The sequence below is a fragment of the Ips typographus genome, linkage group LG12 (assembly GCF_016097725.1).
Source record: "Ips typographus isolate SLU linkage group LG12, UJ_Ityp_2.0, whole genome shotgun sequence".
NCBI lineage: Eukaryota > Metazoa > Arthropoda > Insecta > Coleoptera > Curculionidae > Ips > Ips typographus.
This window is the reverse complement of record NC_138433.1, coordinates 1,821,796-1,844,452: the sequence shown is the minus strand read 5'-3', so window position 1 is coordinate 1,844,452 and position 22,657 is coordinate 1,821,796. Positions and strand designations below refer to the sequence as shown.

Sequence of the window (22,657 nt, the reverse complement as noted above, 5' to 3'; positions counted from 1 at the left end):
TGCACCAATCCCCATTTTCCTCAATTCCTCATATCCTGGAACCCAAAGCAAGGTAAGGTCCATTTATTTTCCCGTGGCGGGTACGTCATCATTTGCCTTTCTTGTCTATTACATGCGTTCCGAGCGCGATAGAATTTTAACGTCATCTAGTCACGTCGGCTATGAATCGGCCGCCATTGTTGCTTTAGGATTCTTCTGTTTGTAGTTTTTGGTGTTTTTCAACTTTTTAAAATTCCTAACCTCAAAATGTTTAGCCGACTGTCAGTTGGGACTATGCTACGTTGCCACATCTTCCACGAGCAGATGTGAACCTGGTGTATTGTTGGTTGCAGTAAGAATGTTTTTTTTCAAAACAATATAGTTTTCTCATTTTCATTTATAATTGCTTAATGAAAGATACATATTGTGAGGTTTAAAGGAGGAATTTGTCAATACGGCAACGTCCAAACAGGTGATTAAAAAGATGGATAGCCTAGCTTGTAATAAACGACGTGCGTAAATTTCAATATGGCGGAGCACTTGATGACGTAACCGCCACGGGAAAAAAATGAACCATACATTAGTTAAGTAAAAAAAAAATCATTAAAAGCTAAGCTGGACGCGTTTGTTTCGTCAAATAGGAAATGTATAACGAGACATAATATGCGGTAACAAAGCAATTACTCGAAGACAATGCGACCACATATCGAAACAACCGAAATTTGCGTACCCAACCTAAAACGAATTGTCCGTTCGTACCTAGAAACCCAATTAAATCTAAATATTAAGTAATAATGACATAGAAAGCTTATTTTGATATGGTTTTACTTTGGGTGACAAGAATAGTAATTAAGTTTTGTATACTGGAAGTCAAACAAAACTAGAATGACGTCACAACAAAACTGTCTAAACTGCGGAAGTTTTATTCAATTGCGCAGTAGGCGAATGTGGGGAACAAAGATGGCGCCTTCCGTCTCGGTTGCTTTAACAAGCGGGGTATTTGCTACTTCCTGTTCAGGTAGTTATCACGTGACCTTAGGTCAATTGATGGACCAAAAAAAACTATATACAGAGTGTGTCCCAAACTTTCCAAAAAAAAACTCATTAAACTGGCATAACCAAACAAATAATTGCAGAAAACCCACTCAACTGACTTGAATCACAATTTGGGTATTTGAGCAGTTACGGACCTGAAATTTTCACTGAAAGTACCTTTAATGTCTCATTAGTTTCAAAACTCTCTTTGGCTTTGTTAGACTGTTTAAAATGCAGCCTCTAACGTTTTCCCAATTTTCCGGGTAACGGAAATGAGTTTCACGTAAAATTCTCTAAAACTTTCCCCCATTTAACCGACTCTGTAGCTCTTACGGTTGCAGAGATCCCAAAACCAATTTGGGACCCACTGTATACAATTTCTCAAGCTGAATATGGTGATTTATATTTTTCAAATTGTATTTCCCACGAATTAAGCAAATTCCGTTATTTACCCAAATATGTATAATTTAGCGGTAATAATGTAAGTGAAAGTGATTTAATACAAAATGCTTTTTTGACGAACTTTGGATGCGATCGCTACGGGACTTGTTGTACACACTTTCTCTGTTTTGTTCGCTCAAACTAAATGACGCTTTACTTAACGAAATTCCAAAATAATTTAGTAAAAAATTGGGCCACCCTGTATACAGTGAAAATGTTTCATTCCTTTAAGTTTCTCCTTATCTCACCTATAGTTTGGAAGATATTCCATAAAACCCATTTCGGGGACCACAAACTCGACATTTCCTTCACCACCATTCTCACACGCTAAAGTTGGACCACCCTGTATACAATTGCTTAAGAAGGTTTCAGAGGCCTCTGGCAATACAAAATGGCTGCTAAAGGCTTCTGGCACGTTAAAAACAATTCATAGTAAGCTTAAGAAGGTTTCAGTGGCCTCTGGCAATACAAAATGGCTGCTAGAGGCTTCTGGCACGTTAAAAACAATTCATAGTAAGCTTAAGAAGGTTTCAGAGGGCTCTGGCAATACAAAATGGCTGCTAGAGGCTTCTGGCACGTTAAAAACAATGCATAGTAAGCTTAAGAAGGTTTCAGAGGCCTCTGGCAATACAAAATGGCTGCCAGAGGCCTCTGGCACGTTAAAAACAATTCATAGTAAGCTTAAGAAGGTTTCAGTGGCCTCTGGCAATACAAAATGGCTGCTAGAGGCTTCTGGCACGTTAAAAACAATTCATAGTAAGCTTAAGAAGGTTTCAGAGACCTCTGGCAATACAAAATGGCTGCCAGAGGCCTCTGGCACGTTAAAAACAATTCATAGTAAGCTTAAGAAGGTTTCAGTGGCCTCTGGCAATACAAAATGGCTGCTAGAGGCTTCTGGCACGTTAAAAACAATTCATAAAGCTTAAGAAGGTTTCAGAAACCTCTGGCAATACAAAATGGCTGCCAGAGGCCTCTGGCAATACAAAATGGCTGCTAAAGGCTTCTGGCACGTTAAAAACAATTCATAGTAAGCTTAAGAAGGTTTCAGAGGGCTCTGGCAATACAAAATGGCTGCTAGAGGCTTCTGGCACGTTAAAAACAATTCATAGTAAGCTTAAGAAGGTTTCAGAGACCTCTGGCAATACAAAATGGCTGCCAGAGGCCTCTGGCACGTTAAAAACAATTCATAGTAAGCTTAAGAAGGTTTCAGTGGCCTCTGGCAATACAAAATGGCTGCTAGAGGCTTCTGGCACGTTAAAAACAATTCATAAAGCTTAAGAAGGTTTCAGAAACCTCTGGCAATACAAAATGGCTGCCAGAGGCTTCTGGCACGTTAAAAACAATTCATAGTAAGCTTAAGAAGGTTTCAGTGGCCTCTGGCAATACAAAATGGCTGCTAGAGGCTTCTGGCACGTTAAAAACAATTCATAGTAAGCTTAAGAAGGTTTCAGAGGGCTCTGGCAATACAAAATGGCTGCTAGAGGCTTCTGGCACGTTAAAAACAATTCATAGTAAGCTTAAGAAGGTTTCAGAGGCCTCTGGCAATTCAAAATGGCTGCCAGAGACCTCTGGCACGTTAAATTCTTGGACGTTTTCCGTATCTCTATTAGTTTGGAAGATATTCCACAAAACTCAGTTTAAGGACAGAAAAAGACTGTCAAAACTTTGTCTGTCAAAATCTCAGCTAGTTTTTGAGATACAGCAACGATTAACCACTCGAAAAATTCCTCTTTTCCTCCTTTTTTTTCGTACTATATTCACAAATTACCACAGTGGCCTCTATAATGTACAGGGCGAGCCAAAAAAAAAGCTGTTTTTTGGTTTTTTGTGAAACGAAAAATGGCTAAAATCTTAAGAGAAAGCTTTAATATTTAACCTCGACCCACGTGACATTGACCACGAAATTTATACAGTTTAACAAAGGAGGTAATAAAAACGTTTCAATATTTATGTTTTGTGAAAAATACAAATTTGTGGAATGCTTAATTACCTCATAGTTTTGTGTAAGCAAAATGTACTGATTCTAATAATTAACACAGGAAACCATAATTATACAGCGCTAATAAGAAAGTAAACAATTTAACAGCAAATTATACATACACTACAGGGTCATGATCTATGAAAGTGCAATTTAGTTTCTGACAAACAGCTGGAAATACAGCTTTACACCATTTTTGGTATTGATTATGAGTTAATCACGGAATCAGATATCTAGCATTGTATGCAGGAAAGTGAAACCGTGAAACCAGTACCGTTTATCCTCTAGCAGCATTTCTGGGTGGGTTCAGGCGAAAGTTTCTCGGTTTGACGAACTTTTGATTAATCGACAACCTCGATTTTTTTTTGGCTATCCTAGAGATGATTGACCTACTTTTTTTCCAGGACAGAGAAATTGGGCCACCCTGTATACAGTTCCAGTGGGAAATTTGCCGTTCAAAGTACGAATTCAGTTTCTATAGGGATTTTTCTGTAATTTGTATTCTACGAACTTTTGTCGTGTCTCTACTAGTTTGGGAGATATTCTACAAAATTCATTTTGGGCGCATTTTTTAATCAAGTGTCTTTAACTGTCAATATCTCAGCTGGTTTTTGACTTATGGTTAAGTTAAACCACTCAAAAAATCCGGTTTTTCTTCCTCTTTACAGTGGTATACTCAAAAGTAACCTTCGTGGCCTCTGGCGTACAGGATGAGCCAAAACAATGGAAGCAGAGTTGGGCCACCCTGTATACAATTCTAGTGAAAAATTTGCCGTTCAAAGTACGAATTCAATTTCTTTAGGGTTTTCTCTGTAATTTGTATTCTACGAACTTTTGTCGTGTCTCTACTAGTTTGGGAGATATTCTACAAAATTCTTTTTGGGCACATTTTTTGATCAAGTGGGTTTGACTGTCAATATCTCAGCCGGTTTTTGAGTTACGGTGACGTTGAACTACTCAAAAAATCCGGTTTTTCTTCCTCTTTACAGTGGTGTGCTCCAAAACAACCTTCGTGGCCTCTAGCGTACAGGGTGAGCCAAAACAGTGGAAGCATAGTTGGGCCACCCTGTATACAGTTCCAGTGGGAAATTAGCCGTTCAAAGTACGGATTCAGTTTCTTTAGGGTTTTCTCTGTAATTTGTATTCTACGAACTTTTGTCGTGTCTCTACTAGTTTGGGAGATATTCTACAAAATTCATTTTGGGCACATTTTTGTTTGAAAAAGTCCCTCAAAACTTTGACTGCCTGTATCTCAGCTGGTTTTTGAGTTACAGCAACGATAAACCACTCGAAAAATCTAATTTTTCCTCCTCTTTTCAGTGGTGTGCATCAAAATCACTTTCATAGCCTCTGGTGTACAGGGTGGGCAATTTTTACTGACACCCTGTGTATGGTTGAAAAGCAACGGAAGCGATAATCTAATGGGCCATTAAAACCCCCTCGATGAAGCGGAAATTTCTCTTTTTCTCTACCAGCACGAGTGGAAAAGTGGTACTTTTGCGCCACAAACCACACCGAAACGCTGGGGAACTTATTCACTTGTCCCGGTACCCAAAATACAATGAAACTCTCACTCCAGTCAGCATCAAATGGTACTTGCCACTCACCTACATACCGGGACGATTTCCCCTCTTGGTACTGTGAAGCAGGGGCCTTTCTTCTTCTTGTTCAATGAAGTTCAAGAACGCGGTTTCATTGCCAGTACCGTTTCCGTTGTCTCTGTTTTACGCGCGCCGGGTACTACAGGTACCGTTCTGGTTCTTTCACCAAATATTCAGGAAGTATGATACACATTGAGTTTGTTAAGAATGAGAGTGAGGGCGATAAGGTGAGTGGAAAATTCCCAAAAATTTCGTTAATTTACCTTAAAATACCTTTGCGTCTTCTTTACCATTTTTCTTTTCTGCCTGAACATGGTTTAACTCGATTTTTACCGTTTTTCTCTACAAAATCAACGCAATCAAAAGCCTAAACAGACTGAAATGAAAAAAACCTGTCAAGATGACATCCCGTGCGTTGTTGACAGGTGACAGGTGTCAACTTGCTTTTACACTGTTTCCGGCTTTAAATTTAAATTGTTCTTGTCACGTGACGTGTTTTAGCAGTTTTAGCCGTCCCAACTGTCTCAATGCAATTTACCGATATCTCAAGGTTACAGACGACATTTTCCATGTCACGTGACTGTTGTGGACTCCTGTCAGCCTAATTTTTCACAGTGTTGCCAACACGAAATTACAATTATCCTAGTCACATGACGTGTGTTTTATCAATTTTAGCTTTTCCAATTGTTTTAAATGTAATTTACCGATTTAGAGGTCACGTGACTGTTGTGGACAGCTGTCAGTTTAATTTTACAGTGTTGCCAACACGGAATTACAATTATCCTAGTCACATGACTTGTTTTATCAATTTAAGCTTTTCCAATTGTTTTAAATGTAATTTACCGATTGTTTAGGATCGATATGACATTTAGAGGTCACGTGACTGTTGTGGACAGCTGTCAGCCTAATTTTTCACAGTGTTGCCAACACGAAATTACAATTATCCTAGTCACATAACGTGTTTTATCAATTTAAGCTTTTCCAATTGTTTTAAATGTAATTTACCGATTGTTTAGGATCGATATGACATTTAGAGGTCACGTGACTGTTGTGGACAGCTGTCAACCTAATTTTACAGTGTTGCCGGCTTCAAATTTAAATTACCACCATCAAGTGACGTGTTTTAACAGTTTCAGCTTTTCCAACTGTCTAAATGTAATTTTACAGACTTTTCAAGGTTGAGACGACATTTTTTTAGGTCACGTGACAGGTGTCAACTTGCTTTTACACTGTTGCCAGCTCGCAAATTTAAATTATTCGTGGTTCATTTTTGCCTACAATAATTAGTGTAATTTCAACGTTAAATACCATTTAAAGTGCACAGTTGTTTCAAGCAAATTACCACCTTATTAACTTCTAAGTAATAACCGTCATTATAGTCTATTTTTGCTCGCTATCCTTTTCAATGCTTATGGTAAATCCCATTGAGCAAGCAATTTGTTGCGAGCCAATAGGAAACTTAATATTATCTGAATTTTTGTACGCAAAACGTTTGTTTTAAAAATTCTTAATTTTTGTTCTTAAAAATTCATCTAATCTTCAAAAAATTCAATTTCCACAAATACAAACAAACGCAAACTGTCATCACTATTTCCGCCATATTGGAATTTTTGACAAGCACGTTCTAGGCTGTTTAGTATAGTAGGCGGTGGTCTAACACCGCGTCACTCGAGCTGTCATTACACTGACAAATGTCAAAATCCAAGACTATAAAAGTTTAAAAAACAAATCTTTAGAGAAAGAATATTGAAACAATTTTCTAGGTTTATGGTTGTAATTTTGATGGAACATCATTCAGTAAAGCCGAAATTGGCTTGAAATCAAATTACTGAAAAACACCGGAATTTGCCATTTAGTACAAGCAAAAATAGACCATACAACCACCAAATATTTCAACAAACAAACTGAAATCAATAAACAACCAATTTCACAATAAAAACAAGTTTTTCGTTGATTTCACGATCACTTTGTAATACTTTTCCAATCAATGTGATTTACTATACTCGCATTTGATTGCTGTAACTATTAAGCATATTAATCACCAGTTTAAAATATTTTTTTTTAGTTCCATCAAGCATGGTTTTTATACAAAAAAACCGTTCTTCCTACGCACTTTTAGATTAGAATTTGTTGCAAAAATCGCCTTTCCTACTAGCGGTAATAAATTTTGACTATCAGAGGTCACCGTCTAACCTGCAGTGACTGTCTACGACACGAAGATTGCACATTTTTCCCTGAATTTGTTGCAATCTGTGTAAATTCAATTAAAATGCGGCTTAACTTAAAAATTGCTTTGGTGAAAGTGGTACCAATTTCTTCGTCGTAGCGGTACCACTTTGTTGGACAGCACTTGCCGTTCTATTAGAATAATTATTCGTGTTAATCGAGAATTTTTAAGGTCGATAAGATGCGGGTCATTTTGGTTCCTAAATGAATTGTCAAGAAAATACTTTCTTCTTTAAAACACCGTAACTCTATTATTGCACTAAATAATAAATTATTAAAGAATATAATAGCAAAAGTCCAGTTAGTGTACAATAATTATAAAAACACTAAACTTTTTTAAAGTTTTAAAATATCTCATGTAAGCATTTATCCTGTATAAGAAGGTATTTGGTATATGAAGTATAAATGTCATGAATGACAAGCGACAGATGACAGTAGATAGACAATGGGGGGGAGTGTTCTTACTTTTTTTTGGAAAAAATATGTTTTTTGATGTTATCTGGTGCTTTGTGTCCATTATTGGAAAAACTTAATTAAAATTTATGAAAAATAGTGTTATTAACCGTTGGCCATTCTTCCCTAGACTCAGAAATCTTTGGTGTAGCTACAAAATGAGAGGTAAGACTATACAGAGTGTCCCATTTAACATTTAACCAGCTTTTTAGGGTTTTCTTAGTGAAATTGTTAATTCAATTGAATCACAGTCTGGAAGTTTGTCACTATGTCAAAGAATGTATTAAAGCTGGTAAAAACATTGATCAACAACAGTTTAATAGGTCATCGACGCATTTGCTATCTATTGTTAGATTAGGGATATTCAGATCCTATAAAGTCCTGCATTGTATGCAAAAATGCATCTATTTAAATTAGAATATTGCATTAACCTAGTTCTAAGGGAATAACAATTTAAAAACACACTAAATTTAGTTGTGAGCCAAATTTGTATAGAAACAGTGGCAAATGTCACGATTTTGGTCAGGGTTGTCAGATTAGAGGATTTTTCTCGAAAAATAGGGGATATTAGGGGCCCAATAAGCACACAGCACCCCTGGCAAATAAGATCATCTTAAAAGAAACCGTGGTGACAGTGACAGTTTGGAGATGGCAACCCTGCATATTGCAGTGTCATTGTATTTATTATTTGTTAGCTTCATAAACCGAAAACAATGTTGCCAGTTGTAGTTCTTCTACCGTTTTCCGGTTTTTTTTTGTATATAATCTACCATTTTTAATTACGTTACTGCCATTATATGTCGGTTGTGAAACTTTTTATATACATTTTCAGTTTATTGAATAGGAAATTTAATGAGGATTCTAAAAATGCGATTAAAACAGCCGTTTTCTTACTCCAAATTATTCTCTAAAACCACGTGATGTCTGTCAGAATTGTCAAAGTTTTACTAGAATTTGCAAGAATTACATTTTAACGCAGTTTTCGAAACAAGACGATTTACTGAGATTTAACAGTTATTTTGATAATTGTCACTTCATAGTCTAGCTAAATAGTCTTCTGAAATCACGTGACAACTGTCATTAACGTCAAAACTGTCAAACTGTACTCAAAAGTTGCAAAAATCAGGATTTAAAAACGTTTTCTTGCTGTATTTGATTTAACACGTGTTTCTGAGATTTATGACAGTTATTTTGCCAATTGTCACGTGACCATCTAGCTAAATAGTCTTCTAAAATCACGTGATAACTGCCATTAACGTCAAAACTGTCAAACCATGCTCAAAAGTTGCAAAAATCAGGATTTAAAAACGTTTTCTTGCAGTATTTGATATAAACCGCGTTTGTGAGAATTATGACAGTTATTTTGACAATTATTACTTCATAGTCTAGCTAAATAGTCTTCTGAAATCACGTGACAAATGCCACTAACGTCAAAATTGTCAAACTCTGCTCAAAAGTTGCAAAAATCAAGATTTAGAAACGTTTTCTTGCAGTATTTGATATAAAACGTATTTCTGAGAATTTTGACACTTATTTTGCCAATTGTCACGTGACCGTCCAGCTAAATAGTGTTCTACAATCACGTGACAACTATCACTAACGTCACAACTGTCAAACCATGCTCAAAAGTTGCAAAAATCAAGATTTAGAAATGTTTTCTTGCAGTATCTGATATAATACGTGTTTCTGAGAATTATGATAGTTATTTTGCTATTTGTCACGTGACCGTCTAACTGAATAGTGTTCTACAATCACGTGACAACTGTCACTAACGTCAAAACTGTCAAACTGTGCTCACAAATTGCAAAAATCAGTGTTTACAACAGTTTTCTTGCAGTATTTGATATGATACGTGTTTCTGAGAATTATGACAGTTATTTTGGCAATTGTCACGTGACTGTCTAGCTGAATAGTGTTCTACAATCACGTGACCACTGTCACTAACGTCAAAACTGTCAAGCCATGCTCAAAAGTTGCAAAAATCAGGATTTAAAAACGTCTTCTTGCAGTATTTGATATAATACGTGTTTCTGAGATTTATGATAGTTATTTTGACAATTATTACTTCATAGTCTAGCTAAATAGTCTTCTAAAATCACGTGACATCTGTCACTAACGTCAAAACTGTCAAACTGTGCTCAAAAGTTGCAAAAATCAGGATTCAGAAACGTTTTCTTGCAGTATTCGATATAGAGAGTGTTTTTCAAATTTACGATTTTTGACAATGGTCACGTGACTGCCCAGCTAAATTATCCTTTAAAACCACGTGATATAATTGTCACTAACGTCAAAACTTGAATAAAATAGAAAAATCTGTATTTTTGAAGAAATTTTTGATAACTATTAAAAGACACCCTGTATAATAATGTAAAACGAACGAATTTGTTTTGATCTGGCGTTTTTGACTGATTATTCTACCGCCGTTAAATATTTCGATTTGGCAACACCGACCGAGAAATTTGGCAGTTGTGACGCACTGACGCAGCCGTCGTACGCGCGCAATCCGTCAAAATCGGCGCGGACCATAAAACTCATTAAAATTACAATTTCGTGTGTATCTCAGTTTTGCTGTGTTTTCTGGACAAAAAAAAATCAATTTCTATGAACCAACCTCATCCGATCCGATGCCCTTATTATTCACGTATTTTTTAGGTAAACTAACCTAAAATTAGTATTGATTTTAGGTCAGAGCACGCTCCGTGTAATCTGATAGTTTGTCACGTGATTGCTCTATGGCAAATGGTAATAATATCACGGGACCTAATTTTTTTTGAATTACGTTTTTTTTTGTATTTATTTCTGACACTCCGTATATCACATAACTGGTAAAAAATGTGAAAATGAAGTAAACAACCAGAACTTCCATAATTTTTGCAATTTTTTTTAAAAAACAATGTTGCCACTTACACCGGAACGAATCAAGGTACTTTGGCACCCGATACAACCAAAACGAAAGTACCATTCAGTAGAAAAAGCTCTTATTATATTACATATTTTCGACCAGCAGCAGGTTAAGTAATTTGGGCTACGTGACTTGGAAAAAGACAGTACTGCCAACCTTATAGCTTCTTCGGCGAATTGCATAAAGCGGGAGGAAGGGGGCGCCTCTCTCCCCCCACTGCGCGGTGGTACCAACCAAAAAAAAAAACATTTTTGCTCCATTATTAAGGACTTTCAATAGATCAAAATTTGAGCATATTATTGTTGAGTTTAGTCCAGTTCGGTACGTGCTTTGTCGCTCATATAAAAGAAACTTGTAAGTAAATGCGCGGTTGTGTTTGAACAACATGGTACCCCAACAAGTGGATTGTCAGACCGAAAATTGCAAGGTATTTCACGTTTTTTGATTATTTTTAAATTACTTTTTAATTTAAATGAACGGAATTACTTAAAAATCAATTGATTTCCTGTACAGAAACCGCTAATTGTTTGGAATAATTACAATTTTATCTGTAAATAACGACAACAGGGTGATTCAATAATATTCATTTAAATTAATTTAATTTTTTTAATTTACTATAAAAGGGCACAGTTTCAGTTTGTTTCCTAAAATGTATAGTGAAAATCAAGCAAAATTGTGGAGACTTTTCTGACAGTGTCCATGGAAGTTTTCATATTTGCCACAAGCCTTTAAGAAACTTTTACTGTATTGCTAAAAGTCTCTATTAAATTGCCAGATGCCTCTACAAGCTTTTAAAAAAATTTAAAATTACCAAAGGTCTCTATAACTGTATTGAACCATTCATGAAACTGTTAAAGGTGCCAGAAGCCTCTAAAAAGTAGTAAAAACCTTCCAAAACTTGCCAAAAGCCTCTAAGACTGTCTTGAATGTTTTAAGAAGTTTCTAAAATTGCCAGAAGCCTTTAAAAACCACTTAGAACTCTCTAGAATCCTCTACAAGTGTTCTACACCTTTCAACATTTTTTTAATTTTACCAAAAGCCTCTGAAAAGTACAAAAAACCACCCAGAACTTGCCAAAAGCCTCTAAAAGTGTCTTGAATGTATTAAGAATTGTTAAAATTGTCTAAAAACTACTGAAAACCTCTTAGAACTCTCTAGAAACCTCTACAAGTGTTCTAAATCTTCATTTTTTTTTAATATTGCCAGAAGCCTCTAAAAATTACTAAAAAGCTCCGAGAACTTGCCAAAAGTGTCCAGAAAGCTCCAACAATTTTTTGAATCTGCCAGAAGCCTCTATTTATTACTGAAAACCTCCCAGAACTTGCTAGAAGCTTCTAAAAGTATCTTAAAACCTTTAAGAATTTTTTTAGACTGCCAGAAGTCTCTATTTAGTACTAAAAACCTCCCAGAACTTGCTAGAAGCGTCTACAAGTGTCTTGAATGTTTTAAGAATTTTTTAAAATTGCCAGAAGCCTCTAAAAACTACTGAAAACCACTCAGAACCCTCTACAAACCTCTACAAGTGTTCTAAACCTTTGAATTTTTTTTTAATATTGCCAGAAGCCTCTAAAAAGTGGTAAAAACCTCCCAGAACTTGCCAAAAGCCTCTAAAAGTGTCTTGAAACTTTCCAGAACTTGCTAGAGGCCTCCAAAAGAGTCTAGAAAGCTCCAACAATTTTTTGAAATTGCCAGAAGCCTCTATTTAGTACTGAAAACTTCCTAGAACTTGCTAGAAGCTTCTACAAATGTCTTGTATGTTTTAAGAATTTTTTTAAATTGCCAGAAGCCTCTAAAAACCACTTAAAACTCTCTAGAAACCTCTACAAGTGTTCTAAACCTTTGAACATGTTTTTAATATTGCCAGAAGCCTCTAAAAAGTAGTAAAAACCTCCCAGAACTTGCCAAAAGCCTCTAAAAGTGTCTTGAAACCTTTAAGACTTCTTTATAAATGCCGAAAGCCTCTAAATAATACTTGAATCTTTCCAGAACTTGATAGAAGCCTCCAAAAGTGTCTAGAAAGCTCCAACAATTTTTTGAAACTGCCAGAAGCCTCTAAAAACTACTAAAAACCACTCAAAACCCTCTAGAAACCTCTACAAGTGTTCTAAACCTTTGAACATATTTTTAACATTTCCAGAAGCCTCTAAAAGTGCCTAAAAAACTCCAACCATTTTGTAAAACTGCCAGAAGTCTCTCTTTAGTACTGAAAACCTCTCAGAACTTGCCAAAAGTGTCTTGAAACTTTCCAGAACTTGCTAGAGGCCTCCAAAAGTGTCTAGAAAGCTCCAACAATTTTTTGAAACTGCCAGAAGCCTCTAAAAAGTACTAAAAAACTCCCAGAGCTTGCCAAAAGCCTCTAAAAGTGTCTAAAAAGCTCCAACAATTTTTTGAAACTGCTAGAAGCCTCTATTTAGTACTGAAAACTTCCCAGAACTTTCTACAAGTGTTTTGAATAAAAAAAATTTAAATTTGCCAGAAGCCTCTAAAAAGTACTAAAAACCTCCCAGAAGTTGCCAGAGGCCTCTACAGAGTATTTTAAACCTTCCAAGAATTGATTAAGTATACCAGAAGCTTTGAAATAGTACTGAAAACCTATCAGAACTTGCTAAAAGTGTCTTGAACTCTTTAAAAAAATTTAAGTCTGCCAGAAGCCTCTAAAAACCTCCCTAAACTCGCCAGAGGGCGCACAAGTGTCTTGAACTCTTCAAAAATGTTTAAAAATTACCCAAAAACTGCTGAAAACCTCCCAGAACTTGTCAGAAGTTCAAGTGTCAGAGACCACAAAAAATGGCCTAAACCCTAAAAAAATAATTAAACTTGCCATAATGCTTGAAAACTCCAGACAAAGATGGAGATGGACATTTTTATCAAGTGACAGATGTGGTCACATGACCAAGTGTTAAAATTACATTAGTTACAAAATTGGGACGTCATCCCAATCTAGTTTGATTTCTCGTGTATATACTCGACTAATATTTTTTGATTTTGCAGAACGTACTGGTGGCCGATCTTCAGCCACGCTTTACGGCAACGTTGCCAGGTCGCGCGGACGACGTCAAAACTTTGACAGCTGACAGTGATGTCAACCAGTACTCGGGACTGTTACCGGCCCAAATCGGTACCGATCACACGTACAAAAGGCAAATCGTATGGAAGAACGCTATCGGATTTCTGATTCTACATTTGGCCGCCCTGTACGGTTTATGGTTGATTTTTACCGTTTGTTCGTGGAGGACCAATGTCTGGAGTAAGTCTGACATGAATGACAGTTGATAATGATTGGCCAAAAAATAGATTTTGACCACTCACTCAGACATATTAATGGGGAATTTAAAAATCCTGAAAATTGACAGAATAATTATTACATTTCTATTATACTAATGGATTATTTGGCCCCAATTCAAAAAAAATATCGAACCAAGCGATCAATCACCTGTGTTGTAAACAAGCTAGAGAACAACACTTGAGAAACTGTATTGCCCTAAAAATTAGTAAAACACGCAAAGAACGTCATTTTTTCAGGTATCAGTATTGCCCAACCTGGTTATTACTAATTTATTTAAAGCCGCCGTAAATGTTGTAATTAATTTCGAGTTAAGGCCGATTACACTTCCTCAGTTTTCATCGCAATCCAATAATTCATCAAACTGTCGCAAGATGGCCGTCACGGCCGAAACGGCCATCAGTCAAAGAACTAGAAGATATTGACTGGAAAGGTCACACGTGCGCTATCAAAATGGGAACTTGTCGCAATCGAAATGTCGACATTTAAACTAGACCAGCGTAGAGTTAGAGGTCAACGGTCAGCTCACATGGATCTGGTTACGTGGATAGTTCTAATTACTAAGGAACAAGCTAATTAACGTCGATGATTATATAAGTGAAAGTACATTCCGAAAGGTCTGGTTTTTAAACGGGGATTGCCACATTTTTTCGCCCGGCACGTAGTCACCTTAACCTTGACTTACGTACCAGTTAAGAGAGTGTATTAAAGCCCTTAACTATATCATCAGTCACTTAACCTAAAATTCTCAAAGTTGCAAGCGTCTTTGGTGACTTAAATTTGATTCTTGACAATTTTGTTTTCAAAAACAGGTTAAAAATTATTACTTTGTAATTGGAGTCATATAAGCACACTGTACACAATCTAGAAAAGATTTTTTTCCAAAAAAGTGTACAAATTGACTTTTAAACCTTGAAAATTGACTTACAAAGCTTCAAACCTCCCTGTCAAGTTACTTTCATGTTATTTGCACAGATTTAAACCCCTGCAACTTGAAAACTAACTTCAAAATGTAGAAATTGACTTCTAAATCGTAAAAATTGACTTTCCAAGCTACAAATTACAATATTAAGTTAATTTTCACAGTTTTAAACCTCTGTAGCTTGAAAATTGTCTTCAGAATATACAAATCGTCTTTTAAACCTTGAAAATTGACTTACCAAGCTTCAAACTTCCCTGTCAAGTTATTTTCATGTCATTTGTACAGATTTAGACCCCTGCAACTTGAAAACTGACTTCAAAATGTAGAAATTGACTTCTAAATCTTAAAAATTGGATTAACAAGCTTCAAATTGCCCTATCAAGTCAATTTTCACAGTTTTAAACCTCTACAGCTTGAAAATTGTCTTCAGAATATACAAATCGTCTTCTAAACTTTAAAAATTGACTTTTCAAGATAAAAACTTCCCTGTCAAGTTATTTTCATGTCATTTGCACAGATTTAAACCCCTGCAACTTGAAAACTAACTTCAAAATGTAGAAATTGACTTCTAAATCTTAAAAATTGGATTAACAAGCTTCAAATTGCCCTATCAAGTCAATTTTCACAGTTTTAAACCTCTGCAGCTTGAAAATTGTCTTCAGAACATACAAATCCTCTTCTAAACCTTTAAAATTGACTTACCAAGCCTCAAATTGGTTTGTCAAGTCAATTTTCATGCCTTTTGCACAGATTTAAACTGCTGCAGTTTGAAAATTGTCTTCAGAATATACAAATTGACTTCAAAACCTTGAAAATTGACTTACTAAGCTTCAAATTACCCTATCAAGTCAATTTTTAAACCTCTGCAGCTTGAAAATTGACAGAATGTACAAATTGACTTCAAAACCTTGAAAATTGACTTTCCAAGCTACAAATTTCAATATCAAGTAAATTTTCACAGTTTTAGACATCTGCAGCTTGAAAATTGTCTTCAGAATATACAAATTGTCTTTAAAAACCTTAAAAATTAACTTAAAATGAAATTACTCTAGAATCAAGGGCTGCACTAAAAACACGTGGCGTTTTACTTTTACTGAAGTTAAATAGGTTACCTATTAATACCTAACAATGAGATTTACATAAATAATAACTCGCATTAGAACAATACAATTGATTCACTTTACATAGAGTGAGTCCAGTAGTATTATACAGTTTTTTGGCCATTTTTTCGTGATATTAACCTCATTTTTTTGCAGCAACCGTGGTGGCGGTAAGCAGCGGTCTGGGAGTGACGTCGGGTGCTCACCGTTTGTTTTCTCACAAAGCGTTTAAAGCCAAATACTGGACCAGATTGGTGCTCATCCTTTTTCACACTTTAGCCGGCCAGGTACGTTCCAGATTTTGTCCTTACACAGTGGGACAAATTGTCCCGATCTAGGCCAACGTTAATGAACTGTACTTCCTAGTGTTTGTTACGGAGACGAACGACGTAATTTGAATAGATTCAACCGAGTATGACCGATGAAAGCGATATGATTTCTTCTTCGCGATTTGTACAGTTTAAGCCATAATTGCAAGGTTAAATTGCAAAATTTTTGCCAACAACACTTTGTATCGCGGTTAATTAACTTTTGATGATGTTTAAGGTTTTTTTTTTTAACTTTACACCATCAATCATTATCCGTGACTCAATTTACTGTCTTTAGTGTATTATTAAATACCACTTTAAGAAGAGCATTTGTATCCCACATAACATGTGTGTAACTGACAGAGAAAGAAAATTGAAAAAAAAATGAATATTCCTTTAGCTGTCTGGCATTTGAATCAGTGTAATGCCTATAACTGTCATCTGTCAAAAGTAAATAAATTCTAACCTCAAAATAATACAAATAATATCCATGTTAGTGCAGGTGCATAGTAAACGTTTAATTGATTTAAATAATTCAAGTGTAGCAACTGTCAAATTTGAAGCCAACCTGCATTGACAAGATTTAATTCATAGTTTTATGAATGACACTTTTATAAGTCTGCATTTCTGACAGTTATGACGTTTGTTTTTGTAGTATGACAGCAAATGTCGCATACTGTGTGACTTATACAAGCACAGTAGTTCTAACTTCGTTAATTACGCAGAATTGCCTGTACATATGGGTGCGAGACCATCGTCAACACCACAAATACAGCGATACGGACGCGGATCCGCATAACGCCCATCGCGGGTTCTTTTTCTCCCATATGGGCTGGCTGATGAGCCGCAAACACCCGGCGGTCATTGCCAAAGGCAAAACGATCGACATGAGCGACTTGGAAGCGGACTGGCTGGTGATGTTCCAGAAAAAGTACTAATCACACCACCAAAACCACGTGACAAGAGCAAAATTTTGTTTTTTTTTAGGCATTACAAGGTTTTGTACGCGATTTTCGCCATTTTAATTCCAACGGTCGTTCCGGTGTTCTGGTTTAAGGAAACCTGGGTGAATTCGTTTTTCGCCTCGTACATGTTCCGCAGCATCATCGTGCTGAACATCACGTGGTTGGTGAACAGCGCCGCTCATTTATGGGGCAACAAACCTTACGACATGTAAGTATTATTGTAAACAATGTTAATTTTTTTGTTTAATTTGTACACGTATTTGAACACGCTCAACCACACGTTTACTTATCTCGTGTTGCGTCACAAGTGTGCAAAGGTCTTGACCTAACCTGACTTTCTTACAATAAAAACGTTTAAATTTGGGACACTGTTTTCCTTAAGAAAAATTATTAAAAATGACAATCTGGTGAATGCGCCTTGTACAGTTTGATTTCTGTATACTAAAGATCAGACAATATTGGTATTACGTCACAAATCCTAATCATTTCTGTCAACATAGGCTTGAAAGGTTTTTCTGATATTTTTTTAAATAATATTTAGAAGCTTCTGGCATTTTAAAAAATTAGTATTTAATGGTCTCTAGGATAGTTCTAGAGGCTTCTGGCAATTTTAAAAAAATCCTGAAAGGTTTTAGGACACTTGTAGAGGGTTCTGGTAGTTTTTAAGTAGTACTTAACAGCCTCTATGGTTACCAGAATTGTTCTAAAGGCTTCTGGTAATTTAAACAAAATCTGGAAGGGTTAGGACACTTGTAAAAGTCTTTGGTAGTTTTTAGGAGGTTTTCAGTAGGATTTAAAGGCCTCTGGAGTTGCCAGAATTGTTCTAAAGGCTTCTGGTAATTTTTAAAAAATCTTGGAAGGGCTAGGACACTTATAGAAGTTTTTGGCAATTTTTAAAGAACCTTGGAATGTTTAGGACACTTTTTGAGGGTTCTGGTAGTTTTTAGAAGGTTTTCAGTAGTACTTAACAGCCTCTGGAGTTGCCAGAATTGTTCTAGAGGCTTCTGGTAATTTAAAAAAAAATCCTGAAAGGTTTTAAGACACTTGTAGAGGGTTCTGGTAGTTTTTAGAAATTTTTCAGTAGTTCTTAACAGCCTTTGGAGTTGTTCTAGAGGCTTCTGGTAATTTAAACAAAATCTGGAAGGGTTAGGACACTTGTAAAAGTCTTTGGTAGTTTTTAGGAGGTTTTCAGTAGGATTTAAAGGCCTCTGGAGTTGCCAGAATTGTTCTAAAGGCTTCTGGTAATTTTTAAAAAATCTTGGAAGGGCTAGGACACTTGTAAAAGTTTTTGGCAATTTTTAAAGAACCTTGGGATGTTTAGGGCACTTTTTGGGGGTTCTGGTAGTTTTTAGAAGGTTTTCAGTAGTACTTAACAGCCTCTGGAGTTGCCAGAATTGTTCTAGAGGCTTCTGGTAATTTAAAAAAAATCCTGAAAGGTTTTAAGACACTTGTAGAGGGTTCTGGTAGTTTTTAGAAATTTTTCAGTAGTTCTTAACAGCCTTTGGAGTTGTTCTAGAGGCTTCTGGTAATTTAAACAAAATCTGGAAGGGTTAGGACACTTGTAAAAGTCTTTGGTAGTTTTTAGGAGGTTTTCAGTAGGATTTAAAGGCCTCTGGAGTTGCCAGAATTGTTTTAGAGGCTTCTAGTAATTTTTAAAAAATCTTGGAAGGGCTAGGACACTTGTAAAAGTTTTTGGCAATTTTTAAAGAACCTTGGGATGTTTAGGGCACTTTTTGGGGGTTCTGGTAGTTTTTAGAAGGTTTTCAGTAGTACTTAACAGCCTCTGGAGTTGCCAGAATTGTTCTAGAGGCTTCTGGTAATTTAAAAAAAATCCTGAAAGGTTTTAAGACACTTGTAGAGGGTTCTGGTAGTTTTTAGAAATTTTTCAGTAGTTCTTGACAGCCTTTGGAGTTGTTCTAGAGGCTTCTGGTAATTTAAACAAAATCTGGAAGGGTTAGGACACTTGTAAAAGTCTTTGGTAGTTTTTAGGAGGTTTTCAGTAGGATTTAAAGGCCTCTGGAGTTGCCAGAATTGTTTTAGAGGCTTCTAGTAATTTTTAAAAAATCTTGGAAGGGCTAGGACACTTGTAAAAGTTTTTGGCAATTTTTAAAGAACCTTGGGATGTTTAGGGCACTTTTTGGGGGTTCTGGTAGTTTTTAGAAGGTTTTCAGTAGTACTTAACAGCCTCTGGAGTTGCCAGAATTGTTCTAGAGGCTTCTGGTAATTTAAAAAAAATCCTGAAAGGTTTTAAGACACTTGTAGAGGGTTCTGGTAGTTTTTAGAAATTTTTCAGTAGTTCTTGACAGCCTTTGGAGTTGTTCTAGAGGCTTCTGGTAATTTAAACAAAATCTGGAAGGGTTAGGACACTTGTAAAAGTCTTTGGTAGTTTTTAGGAGGTTTTCAGTAGGATTTAAAGGCCTCTGGAGTTGCCAGAATTGTTTTAGAGGCTTCTAGTAATTTTTAAAAAATCTTGGAAGGGCTAGGACACTTGTAAAAGTTTTTGGCAATTTTTAAAGAACCTTGGGATGTTTAGGGCACTTTTTGGGGGTTCTGGTAGTTTTTAGAAGGTTTTCAGTAGTACTTAACAGCCTCTGTGGTTGCCAGAATGATTCTAGAGGCTTCTGGTAATTTTAAAAAAATCCTGAAAGGTTTTAAGACACTTGTAGAGGGTTCTGGTAGTTTTTAGAAATTTTTCAGTAGTTCTTAACAGCCTTTGGAGTTGTTCTAGAGGCTTCTGGTAATTTAAACAAAATCTGGAAGGGTTAGGACACTTGTAAAAGTCTTTGGTAGTTTTTAGGAGGTTTTCAGTAGGATTTAAAGGCCTCTGGAGTTGCCAGAATTGTTTTAGAGGCTTCTAGTAATTTTTAAAAAATATTGGAAGGGCTAGGACACTTATAGAAGTTTTTGGCAATTTTTAAAGAAAATTGGGATGTTAAGGACACTTTTTGAGGGTTTTGGTAGTTTTTAGAAGGTTTTCAGTAGTACTTAACAGCCTCTGTGGTTGCCAGAATGATTCTAGAGGCTTCTGGTAATTTTAAAAAAATCCTGAAAGGTTTTAAGACACTTGTAGAGGGTTCTGGTAGTTTTTAGAAATTTTTCAGTAGTTCTTAACAGCCTTTGGAGTTGTTCTAGAGGCTTCTGGTAATTTAAACAAAATCTGGAAGGGTTAGGACACTTGTAAAAGTCTTTGGTAGTTTTTAGGAGGTTTTCAGTAGGATTTAAAGGCCTCTGGAGTTGCCAGAATTGTTCTAGAGGCTTCTGGTAATTTTAAAAAAATCCTGAAAGGTTTTAAGACACTTGTAGAGGGTTCTGGTAGTTTTTAGAAATTTTTCAGTAGTTCTTAACGGCCTTTGGAGTTGTTCTAGAGGCTTCTGGTAATTTAAACAAAATCTGGAAGGGTTAGGACACTTGTAAAAGTCTTTGGTAGTTTTTAGGAGGTTTTCAGTAGGATTTAAAGGCCTCTGGAGTTGCCAGAATTGTTCTAAAGGCTTCTGGTAATTTTTAAAAAATCTTGGAAGGGCTAGGACACTTATAGAAGTTTTTGGCAATTTTTAAAGAACCTTGGAATGTTTAGGACACTTTTTGAGGGTTCTGGTAGTTTTTAGAAGGTTTTCAGTAGTACTTAACAGCCTCTGGAGTTGCCAGAATGGTTCTAGAGGCTTCTGGTAATTTTAAAAAAATCCTGAAAGGTTTTAAGACACTTGTAGAGGGTTCTGGTAGTTTTTAGAAATTTTTCAGTAGTTCTTAACAGCCTTTGGAGTTGTTCTAGAGGCTTCTGGTAATTTAAACAAAATCTGGAAGGGTTAGGACACTTGTAAAAGTCTTTGGTAGTTTTTAGGAGGTTTTCAGTAGGATTTAAAGGCCTCTGGAGTTGCCAGAATTGTTTTAGAGGCTTCTAGTAATTTTTAAAAAATCTTGGAAGGGCTAGGACACTTGTAAAAGTTTTTGGCAATTTTTAAAGAACCTTGGGATGTTTAGGGCACTTTTTGGGGGTTCTGGTAGTTTTTAGAAGGTTTTCAGTAGTACTTAACAGCCTCTGGAGTTGCCAGAATTGTTCTAAAGGCTTCTGGTAATTTTTAAAAAATCTTGGAAGGGCTAGGACACTTGTAGAAGTCTTTGGTAGTTTTTAGGAGATTTTCAGTAATATTTACAAGTCTGTGGCGTTGCCAAAATGGTTCTAGAGATTTCTGTCAATTTTAAAGAATTCTTGGGAGTTTTAAGACACTTTTAGAACATTCTGATAGATGAGCGTTGCCAAAATGGTTCCAGAGGCTTCTGGCAAATTAAAAAACCATATTATAAAGTTTAGGACACTGGTAGAGGCATCTGATAAATAAAAAATATTCTAATAAGATTAAACATACTTCTGGTAAATTTTAGTACACAATTCAAAGAAATTGGTTGTGACGTCATCCTAATTTAATTTGAATTGCAGTATACCAAACTGGATGATCTAAATCACGTGATATCGCTCAGTCACAAAAGTCACTAAAATGCGCTTTTTTCTAGGTATATGAAGCCAGTAGAATCCCGTGTGGTCGCTTTCCTGTCAGTTGGCGAAGGTTGGCACAATTACCACCACGCTTTTCCCTGGGATTACAGGGCGGCCGAGTTTGGCTGCAGGTACAGTCTAACCACCATGCTAATCGACGTTTTGGCGTACTTTGGCCAGGTGTACGACCTCAGAACCACGCCCTATCAAATGGTGAAAAGGTGCGTGTATTTTGGGGTAATTTTCGCCCGCACTAATTGCCACAGTTATGATGAATTGTGTTGGTTTTATAATTTGTTGTAAAGGAATTTGAATTAACTTTCTTAATTGATTAGCCGAGCTGAACGTACTGGAGATGGGTCCCACATGATTTATGGTCACCAGATCAAAAAACCGGTCAGTACGGAGAACGTGGTGGACATTTTGAAAACAAGAGAACCTTCAGGCTCAATGCGACGTTTGGTGACTGCTCAAGGTTAAAACTAAATTATACCAGCCATTTTACTCTGGCAATGTTGCCAATTATATTGTGACCATTCTGTTACAAGCTAATCATTGTTTTAACGTGATTAATTTAGTTTAGTTACCACTAAGACTTTTTTTTAAATCAGTTTGTTGTATAGTTTTAGAGATTGCAGAAAAGTCACCTAAGTTTGAACACTCTGTATACTGTATAGGCTGTTACTTTTTGTAATTGGCGCAGAAAGTAGAGTTATTTATTACGTAATTAATGCGTGTGAATGAATTGTGATGATATTAGATAGGAAAGAGTTTAATAAAGTTATAAAAAAAATTTTTCCACCAGAAATTTTTGTGGTCCTTTGAAGCTTAAAATTCAGAAATTTGTGAATATCGGCACGTTAGCTTTGCCTTACTAAGTAAATAAGCAAAAATTAATTTAAATTGTGAAATGAAAATTATTATTAGTGATGAAAATTATCTACACCAAAAATCTTGACATATGGTGAATGA

At 36.0% G+C, this 22,657-nt stretch overlaps 1 protein-coding gene across 3 annotated transcripts; it reads left to right on the top strand.

Moving 5' to 3' along the window:
- The first annotated feature begins 5,104 nt into the window (after positions 1–5,104).
- On the top strand, positions 5,105–22,453 carry LOC145736188 (acyl-CoA Delta-9 desaturase-like). Of its 3 annotated transcripts, none has more exons than XM_081990472.1 (7): positions 5,105–5,261; positions 13,607–13,862; positions 16,077–16,207; positions 16,954–17,159; positions 17,216–17,401; positions 21,703–21,906; positions 22,021–22,453. In XM_081990472.1, the coding sequence occupies exons 1-7, from the start codon at positions 5,217–5,219 to the stop codon at positions 22,163–22,165; spliced, it is 1,173 nt and encodes a 390-aa protein (XP_081846598.1). In that variant the 5' UTR covers positions 5,105–5,216; the 3' UTR covers positions 22,166–22,453. The 3 variants fall into 3 exon arrangements, with proteins under 3 accessions (XP_081846598.1, XP_081846600.1, XP_081846599.1); XM_081990473.1 differs by lacking the exon at positions 5,105–5,261 and adding an exon at positions 10,882–11,042; XM_081990474.1 differs by lacking the exons at positions 5,105–5,261; positions 13,607–13,862 and adding an exon at positions 7,723–7,878.
- Positions 22,454–22,657: the final 204 nt, after the last annotated feature.

Coding starts and splice junctions, on each gene's coding strand:
- LOC145736188 (XM_081990472.1), top strand. CDS start 5,217: ATGATACACATTGAGTTTGTTAAGAATGAGAGTGAGGGCGATAAG. Junction 5,262..13,606: donor ATGAGAGTGAGGGCGATAAG/GTGAGTGGAAAA, acceptor TTGATTTTGCAG/AACGTACTGGTGGCCGATCT. Junction 13,863..16,076: donor GTGGAGGACCAATGTCTGGA/GTAAGTCTGACA, acceptor ATTTTTTTGCAG/CAACCGTGGTGGCGGTAAGC.